We start from the raw sequence: 18,747 nt of genomic DNA on the forward strand, positions 1-18,747 counted from the left end.
CGCTCTCTTTCTTTCTCTAGGTTGGAGAAGAGGTTGAAATTGGGCTTGAAAAGCCCGTTACTTTCTTATTTTTGTAAAAGCCTGTTAATATTTTGCTTAATCCTTTAAAAAAACGTTTGAGACAATTTGATAATTAATGAGTAAAAAAATTAATATAATATACTAACTAAAATTAAACTATCTATAATTTATACAAAAAAGTTTTTACTGGAATATGCTTTTTATTTTAAATTTTTTATTTCTTTATGAATAATCAAATTAATAATGCAACAAAATTTAAATAACTATAAAATAGAAATGAATTTAATCTTAAAAAAAATTTAATACCCATTTGGGTAATTATGCATTTAAAATCAATTTTGATCCAAGTTATCCAAACAAAATGAATTTATAAGAATCACTTTTGCTTTAAGGTATTCAAACATAAATCAATTCACATTCAACTCACTTTTAACAAAAATCAATTCTAACAAAATCAATTCTGTCAAAATCAATTATCTCCACCGCAGAACCAAACACACACTTCATCAATTGAAAAAGTTACTATTTCATGCTTCTAGTGAACGTGAGTCTCCAGCATAAGAATCAATTTTATTTTTGAAACCCAAACAACATCACAACATTACCAAATCACGTTTGAGCTTGTTAACGTGACTTTGTCCCTCTCCACTGCTCAACCAAACATATATCATTTTGATAAATTTATTTCTTTGCAGCAAAAAAAGTCAAAGAGGAAGAGTCGAAAAATCGATTCGTTTTCAAGAATTGATAGCATCCATCCCAATTTTTTTTGGCCTAGCTCCGCCACTAGTGGTATTGATTTAACCTCTTAAAAAAATATAGATTGATTCAAGACTCCTCGATTTAAGTGGTACGGAATCTAAACTCTTTAGACAAGTCATTAGGGAATACATCGCTCACTTTTGTGTATAAAAAAAAAAAAATCATTGTGAACGTTAACCAAAAAATTAGTGGAAGTTTAGTCAGTTGAAAAATAATAATAATGCTTTTAGAATTTTGATATTTTTTTATTGAAAAAAGTTAAAATATAATAGTTAGTATAATCCTTTTAAAAAAATAAATTAGAGTACCCCTAAAAAAAAATTAGATTAGGTACAACGTTCAAGTTTATTTATTTTACTAAACGTTGTTTTTAGACCAATTTACTAATAAAATTTTAGCAATTGACTAATATGTTTTTGAAGGAAAAAAAAAAATATTAGTCAAAAAAATTCCTTATTAGAATCCTGACCAATTTATTATTATTTTCAGTCAAAAAAATAAAAATAAATAATGAGCAATTGACCAATTTCCTAATTAATACAATTTCTTTTGACGGACATAATTATAATATGTGTTTTTTGGTACAAAATTACAATATGTTTTTTTAAAAAATCAGATATGTTTTATTTTTCAAAAATAGAAAAGAGTTTTTTGACCAAAAATCAAATTGATAATCTTTTCAACGGAGGAGTGACTAGACTCCTAACGGCGTCGTATTAAAGTCTCAGAGTCAATAACGGCGTGCGTGTTTTACAGTTAAACCGTGTCCCTTAAATATAGCACGTGTCTTCCTATAAATAGTTACTTCTATGTCCCAATTTTCTTATTTCCACCGCTAAACAAACCTAACCAAATCTGAAATAATAAAACTCCAATTTCATTTTTAATTCTTAACTTAATCCAATTTTCATTTTATTTTTCTTTCCTCAACAAAACGCATAAAACCCAAACCCAGGTACGCGATTTTCAATTCTCCTAATCTATACGCTAATAATTGAATTGATTCGATTCATAATATACGATACGATTAAACTTTGTTGAATTGAATTTGAATTTGAATTTGTTTGTAATTAGGTATCATGTTAGAGCAGTTACTGATTTTCACAAGAGGAGGATTAATCCTCTGGTCATGCAATGAAATTGGTAACGCTTTGAAAGGATCACCGATCGATACATTGATTCGATCTTGTCTTCTAGAGGAGCGATCTGGTGCGTCATCTTACAATTACGATGCACCTGGAGCTGCTTATTCTCTCAAATGGACTTTCCACAATGATCTAGGTCTTGTTTTCGTTGCTGTTTATCAGCGAATTCTGCATCTGCTTTATGTGGATGATTTGCTTGCTGCTGTTAAGCGTGAATTCTCGCAGGTTTATGATCCCACCCGAACTGTGTATCGTGATTTTGATGAGATCTTTAAGCAGTTGAAGATTGAAGCTGAGGCTCGTGCTGAGGATTTGAAGAAATCGAATCCGGTGATTGTAGGTGGGAATAGGAAACAGCAGGTGACATGGAAGGGAGATGGATCTGATGGGAAGAAGAATGGAAGTGCTGGTGGTGGTTTGAAGAATGATGGTGATGGGAAAAATGGGAAGAAGAATTCTGAGAATGACCGTTCTGCTATTGTGAATAACGGTAACGGTTATAATTTGAGGAGTAACGGTGTTGTTGGTAATGTTAGTGTAAATGGTAAAGAGAATGATAGTGTAAACAATGGAGCTTTTGATGTAAATAGGCTCCAGAAGAAGGTTAGGAATAAAGGTGGGAATGGAAAGAAAACAGATGCTGTTGTAACCAAGGCTGAGCCGAAAAAGGTGGTTAAGAAAAATAGGGTTTGGGATGAAAAACCCGTTGAAACTAAATTAGATTTTACGGATCATGTTGATATTGATGGGGATGCGGATAAGGATAGGAAGGTTGATTATTTGGCTAAGGAACAAGGGGAAAGTATGATGGATAAAGATGAGATTTTTAGTAGTGATAGTGAGGATGAAGAGGATGATGACGATGATAATGCTGGGAAGAAGAGCAAGCCTGATGCTAAAAAGAAGGGTTGGTTTTCATCTATGTTCCAGAGGTAAACTTGCTGAACTTGATTAATTAGTTTTGTTTTATATAGATTGAAAAGTTTGTTTGCGCTATTCAGAATTATGCTAAGTAGCTTGCCTCGTAGAATCCAATTGATGTTGTGTTGCTTGAAATAGTGAAAAGTGTTATATTTCCATGAATTGGATTTTGTTGTCTGTTGTATTGTTTCTAATCGATGATTCCTTGACAATACTTCAATTGTTTTAATTCTAATGATGATTTACTGCAATTGGTGGTAGCAATAGAAATTACACTGTAAACTTCCTTGGATTGAAATCTTTATTCATAGTTGTCCTTTGCTTTAAGACATATGTGCATCATTAGGATGTCAAGCTTATTTAACTTGTAATGATATTGGTATTCGTTTGAAAGTCAGGAAAGGTGTTGAGGTCAGGGGCATATATGGATATGACACAGCATAAATGAATGAATAAATTAAACTGTTACTCTTGGTCATAAATGAATTTCCTCTTACATTGTGCTTTGATTGTTGTTTTTCTAAGATTTTGTGATGATGCCCTGTTTCCATCTTCCTTGTGACGGTGTCGTCTGGGGCGAAATTTATTTTGTTGTATGCAAATAACCTTGATCTGCTATTAGTTTATTTCAATTTTCAGTTTTCATTGAAATGACTTCTAATGAAGTTTATTTACATGCTTGTGCTCAGTATTGCTGGGAAGGCCAATTTGGAGAAGTCGGACTTGGAACCAGCTTTGAAAGCTCTGAAGGATAGACTCATGACCAAGAATGTGGTATGTATTTATCCGCAACATGATTAGATGTGGTGGCTTCAACATCTAAATTTTGTTCTATTGGCTACTTTTTGCTCTTCTTAAGCTAGATAATATTTTTTACATTCTGTGTCACTTGTAGGCTGAGGAAATAGCTGAGAAGCTATGTGAATCAGTGGCAGCAAGTCTTGAAGGCAAAAAACTGGCTTCATTTACAAGGATATCTTCCACAGTGCAGGTTTTGTTTCTATCTTTTTCCCTATCGACATTGGATGCCGGTTTTTTATTTATATACAATTTCACATTATCCATACTTATGCTGTGTTTTGAAAATAATGCAGGCGGCAATGGAAGACGCACTGGTTCGTATTTTAACTCCTAGGCGTTCTATTGACATATTGAGGGATGTTCATGCTGCAAAAGAGCAAAGGAAACCATATGTTGTTGTATTTGTTGGAGTTAATGGAGTTGGAAAATCTACTAATCTTGCTAAGGTGAAGGACGTTCATATATTCTTCTCTTTATGTAAAAGTTCCTTATGTTGGGCTTGCTTTTTAACCTGAAGGAGATATTCAATTTTCTGTGTGATTATGCAGGTTGCTTACTGGCTTCAGCAACACAACGTTAATGTCATGATGGCTGCTTGTGATACATTTCGATCAGGAGCTGTTGAGCAGTTGCGGACTCATGCACGCAGACTTCAGGTTTACATTGATTTTAGTGCTTAAAGATTAATACATATATTGTTAGTTAATGTTATTAATAATAACCTTATAATTCCCCTTTCAGATCCCTATATTTGAGAAGGGTTATGAAAAAGATCCTGCTGTTGTGGCAAAAGAAGCAATTCAGGAAGCTTCACGGAATGGTTCGGATGTTGTGCTAGTCGATACAGCTGGTCGTATGCAGGTAATAATTGCAGTTGTTGTTGTAGCAAAAGTTAATTGATTTTATGCGGGTGTACAATATACCAAATGACTCGTATTATTGGTTATCTGTTAGCAACCTGGGATTAATTCCGGTTTTATATTGACTAACGAAAGGAAATTGAGCTACACTCTTATAGGAAAGCAACAGACCACCTGAGTCAAGGCTCCTTCAGAGAGGAATATCCTACTCCGCCTAACTGAATGAAACGGTTACTAACTCCTAGAATGAATGGATGATGGTAGTCCAGCTACCCTCCCAATCTTTTATACGCTTATTCCTAACAGAATCCCCTTAAGAAATGGAACCTCTGATGCCACATCATTAACCATCAGCTCTCTTAAGTCTTCTAGAGTATACCCTCCAAGGTTTGGGATGTGGGCCAGTATAGAGTATACCCTCCAGGGTTTGGGATGTGGGCCAGTATCCACAATCTGATCCTCTTCGTGGCCCATTTCATTATTGGGCTCCAGAGCTCTATCATTGTTTCAGTTTCTAGGCCTTTGCAGTCAATAGATAGTGCTGAAAATGAACTTTTATGTTTATTTGAATAGAGTAAAATTGTCATAGTTGAATGGTTTTGGTTATATTTAGAGACTATTGACGATGTTTATTTAAATGCATTTATATGCTCATCACTTCATCTTACACGTCACTTTTCAGGATAATGAACCATTGATGAGAGCACTGTCAAAGCTGATCTACCTTAACAATCCTGACCTTGTCTTATTTGTTGGAGAAGCACTGGTTGGCAATGATGCAGTTGATCAGCTTTCAAAGTTCAACCAGGTTAGGTTCTACATATTCAATAGTAGCTTTGTCCAACTACAATTGGGTCTTCGTCTCTCTTTTTCCCGTATGTCTGTTATTGAACCCATTTATTTTGTTGCAGAAACTGGCTGACCTCTCCACATCTCCTACACCCAGATTGATTGATGGGATCTTGCTCACAAAGTTTGACACTATTGATGATAAGGTATGCAAATACTGAATTGCAAGTAAATTTATGGCCAAGCATTTGGATATTCTTGATGAACATTTATTGGTCAGCTAGGACGGAGACTGTCCATTTAAAAAAAAAACTACAACCATCGCTACCATTAATTGGTTATATAGTCAAATATAATTTAATAAAGATGAAAGATAGGATTAAGAGCTGCACCACGTGCAGTTTGTTTCGAACACTAGAGGATCTTGAAACCGTTTGCTAATTATGTTTGGTTTTGTCAGGTGGGAGCTGCACTTTCAATGGTTTACATATCTGGAGCTCCAGTCATGTTTGTGGGATGCGGACAGTCCTATACTGACCTCAAGAAACTCAACGTCAAGTCCATTGTGAAGACGCTCCTTAAATGAAAGGATGAAACTAAACTATTTTAGTTTCGGTCGTGAGACTCTTCTCTTCACCTGTGACCTGTCATGAATGTTTTCAGTTTGCAAGTTACTTGATGATCCTTGTTAATCCTATTACTCTGTAGGCCAAACTATGTGGCTATGACTTTGGATGCAGTTTGGTTTGTTTATTTTGGAAAGCTTTCTTCCCCCCCTTTATCTATTTTGGAAAACTTAATATATCCCAATATATAAAAATGTTTTCCTGTTTGTTTCATCTATGGTTTTTAAGAGCATACATATAAAAATCGTTTTAAATTGCTATGATAAGGGACGAGTACAATCTGAATAAATTATACGTGCTAGAGTGCTTCACACAAAAATCGATAACAATGTTATAATTTGGAATTTAGCTTTATTAATTCTGTTATTCTTGAACTTTAATTTCTTTAAAATTTTACTGAGAAAATAATAAAAAGTAGAGTTTAGAGGAAAATATCAAGTTATATGGCAAATATTTATTTAGTTGATAATAATTCAGCTCAAATTGATAAGAAAAGCTCATATTTTACACGTATGTAAGTTATAATTCTGCTGCTAACTTGCAAGCATGTAAGTGATATTTTATAACTTAGTTCATATACAAAATGTTTTTTAAAATAAGTTAAGTGTGATTGAAGTATTATATGATTGTTTAGTCCCTACCTTTAAAAATAAAATAAAAATGCTTTTAGTCCCTACAATAGTAATGCTATGCAAATGTATCTTGAACCAATGACATTGGATGAAGTTTAGCCAAGATCCTACAATGTGTTCGAACCTACACCCAACTCGCCTAAATTTTTGGAGGATAAAAAAATTATAATTACAATAGTGTATAAAATGTGAAATATTAAACACAAATATGTGCCGTGCCATTTACAATTGCCACAAGTGACATGGACGAACTCACAAGCGTTTGAATTGTTAGTGTGACAGAGTGAGATGTAACACACCCTGCCTCTACTCTGAAACGGAAACACAGTTAACCTCTCAGAAAATGAACAGGTTTACATATAATATCCTCTAATTGTATTTTTGGAAAGGGATGGAATTATTACCACAAAAAAAGGTGTAAAAGGTAACTTACTAGCAGCGTCGAGCCATATTACTATTTTTCTACAACCATAAAGAATCCATTCCCGTTAATTTTTTAAAATTGATTATTATCTATTTCATCCCAAAGGATTATGAAAAGGTGCAAGGAATCTTTAGGTAATGGCTCGCCAGTTCACCAAACCACGTTGTTGCTTCCAATTGCCAAGTAGCTTACGAAGATTCTCAAGCTACCATTGTTTACTATTATTATTACCACTTTTTTAACAATAGTAACAAAAGTCTTGTTAACGAGTGCTCTAAGGCTATTCTTTAAAGATTTTTTTAATAAAGAAATTATTTTTTAAAAAAGTTAAAAACTCCAATTTTCAATGCATTGATTTCATAAACTTTGATAAAAACTTACTATTTAAAGTTACTAAACAATGCCCTAAAGACATTGGTTTAAATTTCCCTAATAATAATAAGGGTTTTTCTATCATGTGCAAATTTGCACATGTTAAGAAGTTTAAAGTGGTAACTTTAACTTGGAACTTGTGCATTTCATATTAAATATGTAGCTTTTTAATAAATAAGTTTTGTTTTTCAAAAAAAAATTACTACTTTTAGATATCTTAACATGTGCAATGTTGCACATGTTAGACAAACCCTAATAATAATAATAATAAGGGATATGCTAATTTGTGCTTAAGGACACTCTTTAAGCACACTTTAGATAATATTTTTTCATGAAAATTTGTGTATTCAATGAAATAAAATTATTAGACTTTTCAAATATATAATTTTTAATTGTGAATCCTTAAATAGTGTCATCGGGACACTCTTTAGCAAGACCCTAATAATAATAATAATAATAATTTGGATATTAATGTCACCTAATTAATAATAATAATTTCACATTCCCTAATTGTTTTCTTAAAAATATTGAATTGAAAGTTGTGTTTCAATCCTATAAAAAGCTACTAAATTCTAATCAGTCTTTCACCACTAATAAGACAAACAAAACATAGCCATGAATATGGCTTCTTCTTCTCCAATATTGTTGATGATCATTTTCTCAATGTGGCTGCTAATTTCCCACTCTGAATCCACAGATTATCTGATTGGAGACAGTCACAATTCCTGGAAGGTTCCTCTTCCATCACGACGTGCATTCGCCCGCTGGGCCTCTGCTCACGAATTCACAGTCGGTGATACCATCCGTAAGCCATATAGCATTCCTCTTAATTAATTACTTCTTAACTACATATAAAAAATGATGAATTTGTTTCTCGTATTTATGCATGTATACATGCAGTGTTTGAGTACGATAACGAAACAGAATCAGTGCACGAAGTGAATGAGCATGATTATATAATGTGTCATACAAATGGAGAACATGTGGAGCACCACGACGGCAACACTAAGGTTGTGCTTGATAAAATAGGAGTATATCATTTCATAAGTGGAACAAAGCGTCATTGCAAGATGGGATTAAAGCTGGCTGTCGTTGTCCAAAACAAGCATGACCTAGTTCTCCCACCTCTAATTACAATGCCTATGCCACCTTCGCCTTCACCGTCACCAAATTCGTCCGGTAATAAAGGTGGTGCTGCTGGTCTTGGATTCATCATGTGGTTGGGGGTTTCATTGGTGATGATGATGTTCTTAATATGACAGATTATATATGTTTCTACATAGACGTTCGTTTCTATAAGAATTAAGCTTTGTGACTACATACATATATACAATGTAATATCGTGTGGGTCAAGATCACTTACATTTTCATTTTTCGTTAATTTCATGGGAAAAACATAGTTTATTTATTTATTTATTTTGTATATATCCCATGAGCCAACTAGTTCAAGAGGTCCAATTCCACCGCCCAATTGGGAGGTCCCAATTTAAAGCTAGAACACAGTTCTGAATGGACTTAGCCCTTAGCGTCAGAGGAAATCGAACATGAGACCCTCAGAGGAGAATACTCCAATGTCTCAAACCAACCACTAGGCCAACCTCAAATGGGTTATGGGTAAAACGTTGTTGATCTCTTGAGTAAGAATGATTTCGCTCTTGAAACGGTAACGGTTGGTCTCTTATAGTTTTTTCGTGTACTAGCTATCTTTGTTAAAAATAGTGGTTACCCTATAGTTTGTTGGTTATAGTTTATAGTTGATAACTTGAAAGTTTGTACTTACATTCTTAGAAGGATTTAAGGAATCTAGTACTGATAGACAAAGTTAATTATTTGACATAATCGCTTAAAGAAAAGAGAATTATTATCGAAAGTTATTAACCAAATCCTCGGCTAACTTTCAAGTTCAACAAGAGATACATTAATCATCTCTCATGAATGATAATTTTTTTTTATTACAATAACAAATAATAAACTAAAGCAAGAATCCCTTCAACAAAAATGGGAAATTTAAAAGAAGAGTAATATAAAAAAAACAAATGAACATTTATACTATCGAAACTTTATTACAAGATTGCTAAAGTAGCAGCAGCATGTTACATATTAGCCTACTAGGTACGTAAATCAACTAAAACAACTATAAGAAAGAAAATTAAAGGACACACTACAACAAGAAGTTTACGAGGATATATAGTATGTTGGTAAGCCATCCATTCTTATTTATGAAAGATGATAAAGAATATTCATTTACTTCTGAGTTATTTAGGTTTTTTTTTTTCATCCAAGAGACACGTTCCCTACGTTGAGCAGAATCACTTGTATCAGAATCATTTTCCCTACGTTGAGCAGTCACAAAACCTGAAGGTTCCGAATCCTTCTGTGTGGCATTTATCATACAATTCTACAAAGAGTAAAATCATAAGGATGAAAAGAAAAAAGAATTACATTTGTAGAAACAAAAATATAATTAAACCAAAATAAATTAAAAAGAAGAAAAGTGTGTCTATGTTTTACCTCAAAATAAGATTGGCCAGAACCAAAAATAAAGTCGACATCACCTTGAATATAACATAACATGTCTTTAAAGTAGTGTCGTCCCTTTGCTGCAAACAAAGTATCTTGATAACTCATAAAACTACTGTTAAAGATTGCAGATTTGTCTCCGTAGAAAGCAGCTGACAATGCCTGTTCGATATCATCTGAACCTCCTTCCAAATTATATGAGTTCTGCAATCATACAATAATTAATGTGTTATATTAACTAAATACAAATATGGGAGAGATATCAAAAAAAAAATTGTATTGATTTTTCTTGATTTTACCTTGAAAGTAATGTCACTCACAATCACATTAGTTGCGAATGAACTGAATGTAGATCCCCAATCTGATGTTGTTTCACGTTGACTAGAAATAATTGTTGTAGCGTTGCTACCGGATCCTTCTAAAATGATACATGGACTCGAAATGGGAATAGTAATCGTTTCCCTACACAATTTTTACGCGTGAATATTAATCTTTTAACGCGTAAAGAGAGAAAATGTAATTCAAACATCTTTTACCGAAAGAAAGGAAGTGTGATTTATTCTAAACTTTAATATTTTATATAATAAATTAAACGTGTAACAACATTTTAACTTACCAATAGATGCCCGGATTTATGTGAATCTTAAACCATTGATTGTTATTTTGCTCTATAGAATATATGGCAGGCAGATATGATTGTTGTATAATTACCCTTTCCCGGTTGTTGGTCAACAATGACTGTATTTTGAACATTACTTCCACCACAATCTTGGGCTCTACTAAGACAAAAACAACCAGTAATAAACATGATTAGAGGGAAAAACATTTGTGAAAGAAGCATCCCCATGGTGTCAATCTTAAGTGAATAATTGTGATACGCACATATCTTATTGCTTGATTATTAAATACACTTTGAAAGTTATATGTTTTCCTGGAAAATTTTAGATTAAGGAAAACACATTTACGATGACAGCACTAATCTAACAAATTTAAATATTTGTTATTTGATAAATATTCAATATTCTTAATTAATGGACATGTATGCTAGAAAATGTACAATAAATGTACTACTTTTTGTTGTTTACCGGTACCATTTTATCGTTGGCATTTTAACATGGAAACAGAGTTACTAATATCATGTGATAGTCTTAAAAGTTACACTTTGTAGGGTGTTACACTTAAAACAAGGTATGATAAAAATTAGATTAAGTATATTCTTGTTAATATGATGAATTGATGATACTATAGAGACTGAACTTTTGATGTCATTAGTACAAACGGTGGGGTGTTACTCACAACACTTTTGATGCTATAGTGTTAACTTCACCAGAAAAGTCATTCCTTTGTTCTATTGTGAACTTGCTAAACAATCCAAATTGCAAAATAAAATTAATATTATTAAGATATTCTTAACTATTTAAACATTATCTTTAAAAAAAAACTATTTAAACATTAATGAAAATGGAAAAAAATGAATACATATAAACTAAGGCAAATTCTATGGTACATCCAGTGAATTTGGATGTATCGGTACACCAAGTCGTAAAATTAATAATAAATGAGTTGTTTTTTGAAGAAAAATAATTATTTTCTATCATTGACAACTAAGATAATTAAATTTTATTTACCAAAAGCTTCGACGAAATAAAATTTAATTTTTAAGAATTTTTATTACTCATAACAATGAATATTGATTATATTTTATAACAAAATGTAAATTTTTTAATTTGATCTTTATAAACAATGAAATGATGGTTTTTCTTATGAAATGATGTTTTCTAAAATATAAATATTAACAAATACCTTTTTATCTCATTAAAGTGATCGTTAATTTATAAATTTTGTGAAACAAGAGTACCGGTACACTCAAAATTATGAATGTACGATAGAAGTTCCCATAAACTAATTGTAGTATGTATCGGTTCAAATAAAGGAAATCAATTTAACCTTTTTTTTTTTAACGGAAATGAATTGAAGTCTATTACACATCAGATGCTCTTTCTACAAAAATAATAATAATAATAATACACATCAGATTCTCTGATTAATCCCGAGATTCTTGAATATTTGAGAAAATATCACCAAAAGATATTTTTCTTTTAAACTTTTTTGTGTGACTTTAAATGGTTATTTAGTTAGACAGATGCCGAGTAATGGAAGAAAACATATGTACTATGGTTAGTCTTGATTAGGGATGGCAATACGGGCCAACTCGCTCCGTTTAGGTCCAACCAGTTATTAGTTCGTCAAAAATTGGGTCGGGCAGAACAGGCCAACTTAAGGTAATAGGTGCAATCACACCCTCCGCCAACAGGCAGAACGACCCGTCTAACAATTATTTTTTTCAAAATCTTTTTTTCTTTTTTTGACTAATGTTATACTGCTATAAAAAGTCAATTTTATTTTCTCATAATCATTTTATTCTCATTTTAATCCCATATAAAGAGAAAACTATTGTCTAATAAAGAATTGTCGAATGTTCTCGTGAGCTTAGCTCAGTTGGTAGAGACAATGCATAATATATGTAAGGTCCGGGGTTCAAACACTGACCACCACAAAAAAAAAAAAAATTGTCAAATAATTTTTAGGGGAAAAAACATAAAAAAATTGAGACATTTATTATTTACTAGTACAATAATAATAAAATAAAACTTTTGTATGAGCCAGCGGACTAGCTGGCACCACCCCGCCACAACACGCTTTTTCAACGGGTTAAACGGGGAGAGCCAACTATAGGGGATGGGTTCAAATCCTCAGCCCAGCCCGTCTATAATGGCGGGTTAAATGGGCCGGCTAAACGGATGAGACTCGTTTTGCCACCCCTAGTCTTGATCATAATAAAACCTACTTTATATGTTCCACAATTAGGGGTGGGAATGGGCGGGTCAGGCAAGTTTTTTCTTAAATAGGCTGAGCTTAGTTTAAAAAAACAAGGCATGAGTATGTTACCTAACAAAGACTTTATTTTAAGTTTAGTCTCACCTTTTCAAACGTTTGGTTTGGTTTGGCGACTCGAGCTAGGATCCCATTTTTGGATATAGGTTTCAACGGATGAGACTCGTTTTGCCACCCCTAGTCTTGATCATAATAAAACCTACTTTATATGTTCCAAAATTATGGGTGGGAATGGGCGGGTCAGGCAAGTTTTTGCTTAAATATGTTGGGCTTAGTTTAAAAAAATAAGGCATGGTTATGTTACCTAACAAAGACTTTATTTTAAGTTTGGTCTCACCTTTTCAAACGTTTGGTTTGGTTTGGCGACTGAAGCTAGGATCCCATTTTGGGATATAGTGTTTCATCAGTTCCTTTTCTGTGTAAAACTGAAACCGAAAACATGATTGGAAAAAAGAAATCGAAAGCTCATGAGATTTCAAGAGAAGAGAGATTGATGATTAGAAAACTAAAACACAAATAAAGTGGTGAGGGAAGAGAGATAACAAAAACTCAGATAAAAAGTGCGTGATACAAGATACCAAAGGACCTTAAAAAAAAACTAACAATTACATTTGTGTCCTTTGATTTTAATTGGTCCAAAAAACAAAAACATGAGTCTTTTTGTCCAAGTAAAAATGTGTTGGTTGCTAAATTAGACCTTCATAAAAATGAGTGAGTCTATTAAAGTTATTTAGAGTTTAAATTCAAATTGTTTGTTCTCGACAAATGAGATTATATGTTTTGAAAGACAACTTATGTATTTTAACATACACTTTGTAAACGCATATTTATTAAAAGACTTAAACATAAATGGTTCATAAAAAGAAAAGTATTTTAAAAACTATAAACATAATTCAAACCCCTTTTCTTGTGTTTCTTCCTTTTCAATTGGTATTAGAGCTGTGGCCACCTAAACTCCATTGTCTCCGCTTTCTTCATTTCTTTCCTTGATCGCGACCATTGTAGTGTCACCTGCCTTTGTTAACCATAACACTTGTGAAAATTTGTAGTACTTACTTTTGTCTACTATGCTTCTTCGGTGAAGACCTCTTTTCAGAAAATATATTTATATTCTTTCATCGGTTTCCCAAACCTTGACAATTTCTTAATTGAATCGCTCAATGATGTGACGGTGAATGATGTCTTTTATATATGTTGGGTGTGGAGCCTCTTGGTTTGATGATGGAAGAGTCGTTGGATGGCTATTGCAAACAAGTATAACATTTTTTTAAAGATAAACACCTTTGCTAATGTTATATGTTCTATTTTGGCTTGTTCAAATTTTTGTTTTTTCTTTTTTTAAAGATAAATATGTATCGCATGTGATATATTATTATATTTTACACAAATATGTGCACCGATCAAGAAAAACACTTAACCAAATATATTATTATAAACAGAAGATGCACATTATTATACGCCATGCCTCCACTCTGAAACAGAAAAACACTTAACCTCTCAAACAATGAACAGCTACAAGTATAATATATCCTCTATTTTTTTTTTTATTGGGAAGACACGGTATTGTTATATATATATATATTTTTTGAGAGAACACGGTATTGTTAAATATTAACTCTACTAATTATAAATATCACCAAAAAAATTGTAAAAGTAAGTTAATAGCATCGTCCTATTAAATCTTTAACATTCGATTGCCGTTAATTTGTCTCAAATTGTTCTATTTCATCCAAAGGATTACGAAAAGGTGCAATTCGTTTAAAACTCAATGCAGGAATCTTATGTTATGGCTCACCATTTCACCAAAACATACCGTTGTTTCTAATTGGGAAGTGCCTCTTTCAGCAACAAAAAAAAAAGGTAAGTTTATACCATACATTATTTTCGGCCACCAATGTTTACCATCACTACTACTACTTCAATGATAATAGCAAAATACCAACTTGTCAATAATGCCAGAAAGACAAGCCTTCAATCCCAAGATTCTGAGTTCGAGTTTTATTAGTTTCTTTAAAAAGAGGTAAAGTAAAATTTTTTATGAACGATCTTTGAAATTTAAGATTTTTATCTTAGGCTAACGAAGCATGAAAGAATTTATTTTTAAAGACAAAATTGCTCTCATTTCTTAGAATGTGTCAAATAATTAGGAAATTGTTTCTTTTTGGGCGGTGCAATTGTAGGATGTTCACTATTGAAAAATATATTTGTTTTTGAGAGACAAAAACCCGAGGAAATGACGAGAACCCCTTGAATTCATTCAAAGATAACTAAATATATGGTTATGTTAACGAGTGTCTTCGGAACACTTAAAAATTTTAAATTTTAAAATTGTTCTTTTAAAAAGTCAAATATTATAAATTTCAATATATTAGAAATATGAATTTTCATAAAAAAATTATTATGAAAGATCCTAAAAAAGTTCTGAAAACACTTATTAACATTTTCCTTATATATATACTCCCGCATATCTATAAGTTTTGGAAGAAAAAACCCTCTCAAAAAAGGTATAGGAAGAAAAAATAAAAATTATTACGGTGACTCATATTTTTTGTTGGGGTGTAGAATAGGGAGACTCATTTAACAAGATAATTTAAATTTTTTTCAAATGTAACCTTGTATAATGTCTTCACATCCAATATTATAAAAATTAGAATTTACTTGTGATAACGTATAATTATTTTACAATGTGTCAATGTGATATTTGCACAAGTAAATTGAGACAATTTTCTCTTTCATATTTATACGGTATTTCTGTTTTTGTGGTCTTGATTGTTTTTGTTCTAAAATAAGACAGAAGATAAAATTGTCATATAAATTGTTTAAAAAATGATTGTACTAATATCATTTCTTTTTGTGAAATCATAGTGGTTTGCTTTGATTTTCGTCAAACTCACTACTATATCAATCAAACACATATCGATGGAACATCAACTATTGGCCAAATATATTTACCCTATGATCGAACTTCGAATTACCAAAGTCTTCTTACACTAAAAATAGGAGAGGTTTAACCAAAAAAAAAAAAAAAACATAATGAGGCATATTACTCTTATACTCCTGGTTTTTTATGGCACATTTATGTTTATAATAATAATAATAATAATGACAACCCAAAAGCTACTCAATTTTATTGGATATAGGTATCGTGTTGAATCCTATTTATAACCAAAATGACAACCCAAAAGCTACTCAATTCTAATTAATCTTTCACACTACTGAGACAGAATCATGAATATGTCTTCTTCTTCTCCAATATTGTTGATGTTCATTTTCTCAATATGGATGCTAATTTCCTACTCTGAATCCACAGATTATCTGGTCGGAGACAGTGAAAATTCATGGAAGTTTCCTCTTCCAACTCGACATGCACTCACCCGTTGGGCCTCTAACTACCAATTCATAGTCGGTGACACTATCAGTAAGTAATAGTAACACCCTTCTTAATTTCCTTATCTTCAATATAATTTTCTTGCATATATATATCGTGTAAACAAATGTTGATATATTAATTGTGGCTCCATAGTATACGTAAAATAAATTTGATAATACTCCATATTGATGCATATATATATATATTGTACAGCATTTCAGTACAATAACAAAACAGAATCGGTACACGAAGTGGAAGAGGAAGACTATGATAGATGTGGAATAAGAGGAGAGCATGTAGACCACTACGACGGCAATACAATGGTGGTGCTTAAGAAAACAGGAATACATCATTTCATAAGTGGAAAAAAGCGTCATTGCAGGTTGGGTTTAAAGCTAGCTGTTGTTGTTATGGTAGCTCCCGTACTTTCTTCCCCTCCTCCGCCGCCTTCACCACCCACGCCTCGGTCATCAACTCCAATTCCTCATCCTCCGAGACGTTCACTGCCTTCACCTCCTTCACCGTCACCATCACCTTCACCATCACCATCACCATCACCATCACCTCGGTCAACTCCAATTCCTCATCCTCGGAAACGTTCACCAGCTTCACCATCACCATCACCATCACTGTCAAAGTCGCCTTCACCCTCCGAGTCACCATCACTGGCACCGTCACCTTCAGATTCAGTAGCTTCATTGGCACCGTCATCTTCACCTTCAGACGAGTCACCTTCACCGGCACCGTCCCCAAGTTCATCTGGTAGTAAAGGTGGTGGTGCTGGCCATGGATTCTTGGAAGTTTCAATCGCTATGATGATGTTCTTAATTTTCTAGATTATGTTTACGTATTTGCATTGATGTCTTTTGAATTAAGCTTTGTGACTACATGCATAAATATTATGCAATATTGTGTGTGGGGTCAAAGTCAAGCACATTTTCATTTTGCTTTCATGTTTCCTTAATTTTCATTTTCATGTAGTAGTTTCTTGTGTGGTTGATTAGAATGATTAATTTCGCCCTTGAACTACAACGGTTGGTCTTACTTTTCCTTAATTTTCATTTTCGTGGGGTTTGTGAGTTATTCATTTCTGAATCAATGTTTAAGTGTTAGTATTACTAGTTGTTCCTTGAAATCCAAACACATATGAAAGTCTCAGACAAATTTCTAAATTAAGACTTTTCAAAGTTAAAAAACAAAATAAAAAATTAGAAAAAATATTGGGAACTTTTACCGTACACTCAGAAATTGTAGTGTACCAGTATTCTTGTTTCACAAAACTTATAAATTAATGATCATTTTTATAAAATAAAAATTTATTTGTCAATATTTATATTTTAGAAAACGTCATATCATAAGAAAAAAACATCATTTCATTGTTTATAAGGATTATATTAAAAATTCTACATTTTGTCATAAAAAATAATCAATATTCATTGTTATGAGTAGTAATAATTAAATTTTATTTCGTCGAAGCTTTTGGTAAATAAAATTTAATTATTATAGTTGTCAATGATAGAAAATAATTATTTTTCTTCAAAAAAAACAACCAATTTATTATTAATTTAACAAATTGGTGTACCGATACACCCAAATTTATTGGGTGTACCATAGAATTTGCCAATATTTATATTTTATAGAACAACATTTCATAAGAAAAAACATCATTTAATTGTTTATAAGAATCATAGTAACTTTTTTTTACATATTATCGTAAAAAATAATGAATGTTCTCAATTATGAGTGATAAAAATTTAAAAAAATAAAAAATTATTTCGCTGACACTTTTGACGAATAAGATTTAGTTATTATAATTATAAATAATAAAAAATAATATTTTTCTTCAAAAAACAACTCATTTAACTATGAATTTAAAGAATGAGTGTACCGGTACACTCAAATATAGTGGATGTACCGTAGAATTTGCCATATTTATAACCTACCCCTTCCTTCAAAAAACGAAAAAAAATAAAACCTACCCCTATTATAATGATCATATTCTTACAATATCAAAAACAAGTACAAGTACATATGTCCATATATCGTGATCGAGATTTCAACTCTGACTCATCTATTTGTCATTCAAGTTTTTAATGACTTATCATTTTGTTTAGTAAGTTTGCATTGAAACATGTATATTTTGTATTAAATATACAATTTTTTAACAAATGATTGTTGTTCTTCAATAAATACTTGCTATTTTTATAGTTGTTTTTACAAGTTTAATATTACACATGTTAACAAATCCTTTAAAAAAATAGAAAAATAGAAGTACTTTTGGAATAATAACATTAAATATGCATGAATTATAAGTTTAATAAATATTTTCTCTGTCTTATAATAATTGTCTTTTTAACACTTTTTCTTTTTCTTAAAATAATTATCGCTTTATAATATCGATGCAACATTTATTATTATTTTTCATTATTATATTCTTATTAATTGAATTTCATCAAACTTAACTACTCCACTAACTACAATTGATAATGATATTTTAATAAATGATATTAATTTTACCATTGAAATCAACACAGTTAATCATTTTCTTAATAACCGTAAACAAATCTTAAACGACTATTTTTTAAGAGACGATGCATTATAAGCATTAA

The 18,747-nt window shown here is 31.8% G+C and overlaps 4 protein-coding genes across 6 annotated transcripts; 3 read left to right on the plus strand and 1 right to left on the minus strand.

Moving 5' to 3' along the window:
• Positions 1 to 1,579: 1,579 nt before the first annotated feature.
• Positions 1,580 to 5,994, plus strand: LOC11442690 (signal recognition particle receptor subunit alpha). The gene is made up of 10 exons (XM_003610261.4): positions 1,580 to 1,738; positions 1,858 to 2,860; positions 3,539 to 3,623; positions 3,745 to 3,840; positions 3,944 to 4,096; positions 4,199 to 4,306; positions 4,392 to 4,511; positions 5,193 to 5,318; positions 5,422 to 5,505; positions 5,760 to 5,994. Exons 2-10 carry the CDS (start codon positions 1,863 to 1,865, stop codon positions 5,883 to 5,885), a joined length of 1,896 nt encoding a protein of 631 aa, XP_003610309.1. The 5' UTR covers positions 1,580 to 1,738; positions 1,858 to 1,862; the 3' UTR covers positions 5,886 to 5,994.
• A 1,945-nt stretch (positions 5,995 to 7,939) lies between these two features.
• LOC11444177 (early nodulin-16-like) lies at positions 7,940 to 8,826 on the plus strand. Its single transcript, NM_001424927.1, has 2 exons — positions 7,940 to 8,158; positions 8,254 to 8,826. Exons 1-2 carry the CDS (start codon positions 7,969 to 7,971, stop codon positions 8,610 to 8,612), a joined length of 549 nt encoding a protein of 182 aa, NP_001411856.1. The 5' UTR covers positions 7,940 to 7,968; the 3' UTR covers positions 8,613 to 8,826.
• A 551-nt stretch (positions 8,827 to 9,377) lies between these two features.
• Positions 9,378 to 14,088, minus strand: LOC11437296 (probable pectinesterase 66). 2 transcript variants are annotated; one of them, XM_024781158.2, is made up of 6 exons: positions 13,668 to 14,088; positions 13,106 to 13,193; positions 10,490 to 10,649; positions 10,173 to 10,335; positions 9,865 to 10,077; positions 9,378 to 9,751 (listed from the first exon to the last, which is right to left on the minus strand). In XM_024781158.2, exons 3-6 carry the CDS (start codon positions 10,624 to 10,626, stop codon positions 9,515 to 9,517), a joined length of 750 nt encoding a protein of 249 aa, XP_024636926.1. In that variant the 5' UTR covers positions 10,627 to 10,649; positions 13,106 to 13,193; positions 13,668 to 14,088; the 3' UTR covers positions 9,378 to 9,514. The 2 variants fall into 2 exon arrangements, with proteins under 2 accessions (XP_024636926.1, XP_024636927.1); XM_024781159.2 differs by lacking the exon at positions 13,106 to 13,193.
• A 367-nt stretch (positions 14,089 to 14,455) lies between these two features.
• Positions 14,456 to 17,237, plus strand: LOC11444178 (early nodulin-20). Of its 2 annotated transcripts, XM_013603135.3 has the most exons (3): positions 14,456 to 14,628; positions 16,079 to 16,186; positions 16,352 to 17,233. In XM_013603135.3, the coding sequence occupies exons 1-3, from the start codon at positions 14,550 to 14,552 to the stop codon at positions 16,972 to 16,974; spliced, it is 810 nt and encodes a 269-aa protein (XP_013458589.1). In that variant the 5' UTR covers positions 14,456 to 14,549; the 3' UTR covers positions 16,975 to 17,233. The 2 variants fall into 2 exon arrangements, with proteins under 2 accessions (XP_013458589.1, NP_001411863.1); NM_001424934.1 differs by lacking the exon at positions 14,456 to 14,628 and having other exon boundaries at positions 15,956 to 16,186; positions 16,352 to 17,237.
• Positions 17,238 to 18,747: the final 1,510 nt, after the last annotated feature.

The sequence above is a fragment of the Medicago truncatula genome, chromosome 4, assembly GCF_003473485.1.
Source record: "Medicago truncatula cultivar Jemalong A17 chromosome 4, MtrunA17r5.0-ANR, whole genome shotgun sequence".
Lineage (NCBI taxonomy): Eukaryota > Viridiplantae > Streptophyta > Magnoliopsida > Fabales > Fabaceae > Medicago > Medicago truncatula.

Bases quoted from the DNA above. Each gene is read 5' to 3' on its own strand.
- LOC11442690 (XM_003610261.4), top strand. From the start codon at position 1,863: ATGTTAGAGCAGTTACTGATTTTCACAAGAGGAGGATTAATCCTCTGG. The intron at 3,624-3,744 runs GTATGTATTTAT...TGTCACTTGTAG, and splicing joins GACTCATGACCAAGAATGTG to GCTGAGGAAATAGCTGAGAA. The intron at 3,841-3,943 runs GTTTTGTTTCTA...AAAATAATGCAG, and splicing joins GGATATCTTCCACAGTGCAG to GCGGCAATGGAAGACGCACT.
- LOC11444177 (NM_001424927.1), top strand. From the start codon at position 7,969: ATGAATATGGCTTCTTCTTCTCCAATATTGTTGATGATCATTTTCTCA. The intron at 8,159-8,253 runs GTAAGCCATATA...GTATACATGCAG, and splicing joins CACAGTCGGTGATACCATCC to TGTTTGAGTACGATAACGAA.
- LOC11437296 (XM_024781159.2), bottom strand. From the start codon at position 10,626: ATGTTCAAAATACAGTCATTGTTGACCAACAACCGGGAAAGGGTAATT. The intron at 10,078-10,172 runs GTAAAATCAAGA...GTATGATTGCAG, and splicing joins TGAGTGACATTACTTTCAAG to AACTCATATAATTTGGAAGG. The intron at 9,752-9,864 runs GTAAAACATAGA...TACTCTTTGTAG, and splicing joins CTGGCCAATCTTATTTTGAG to AATTGTATGATAAATGCCAC.
- LOC11444178 (NM_001424934.1), top strand. From the start codon at position 15,997: ATGAATATGTCTTCTTCTTCTCCAATATTGTTGATGTTCATTTTCTCA. The intron at 16,187-16,351 runs GTAAGTAATAGT...TATATTGTACAG, and splicing joins CATAGTCGGTGACACTATCA to CATTTCAGTACAATAACAAA.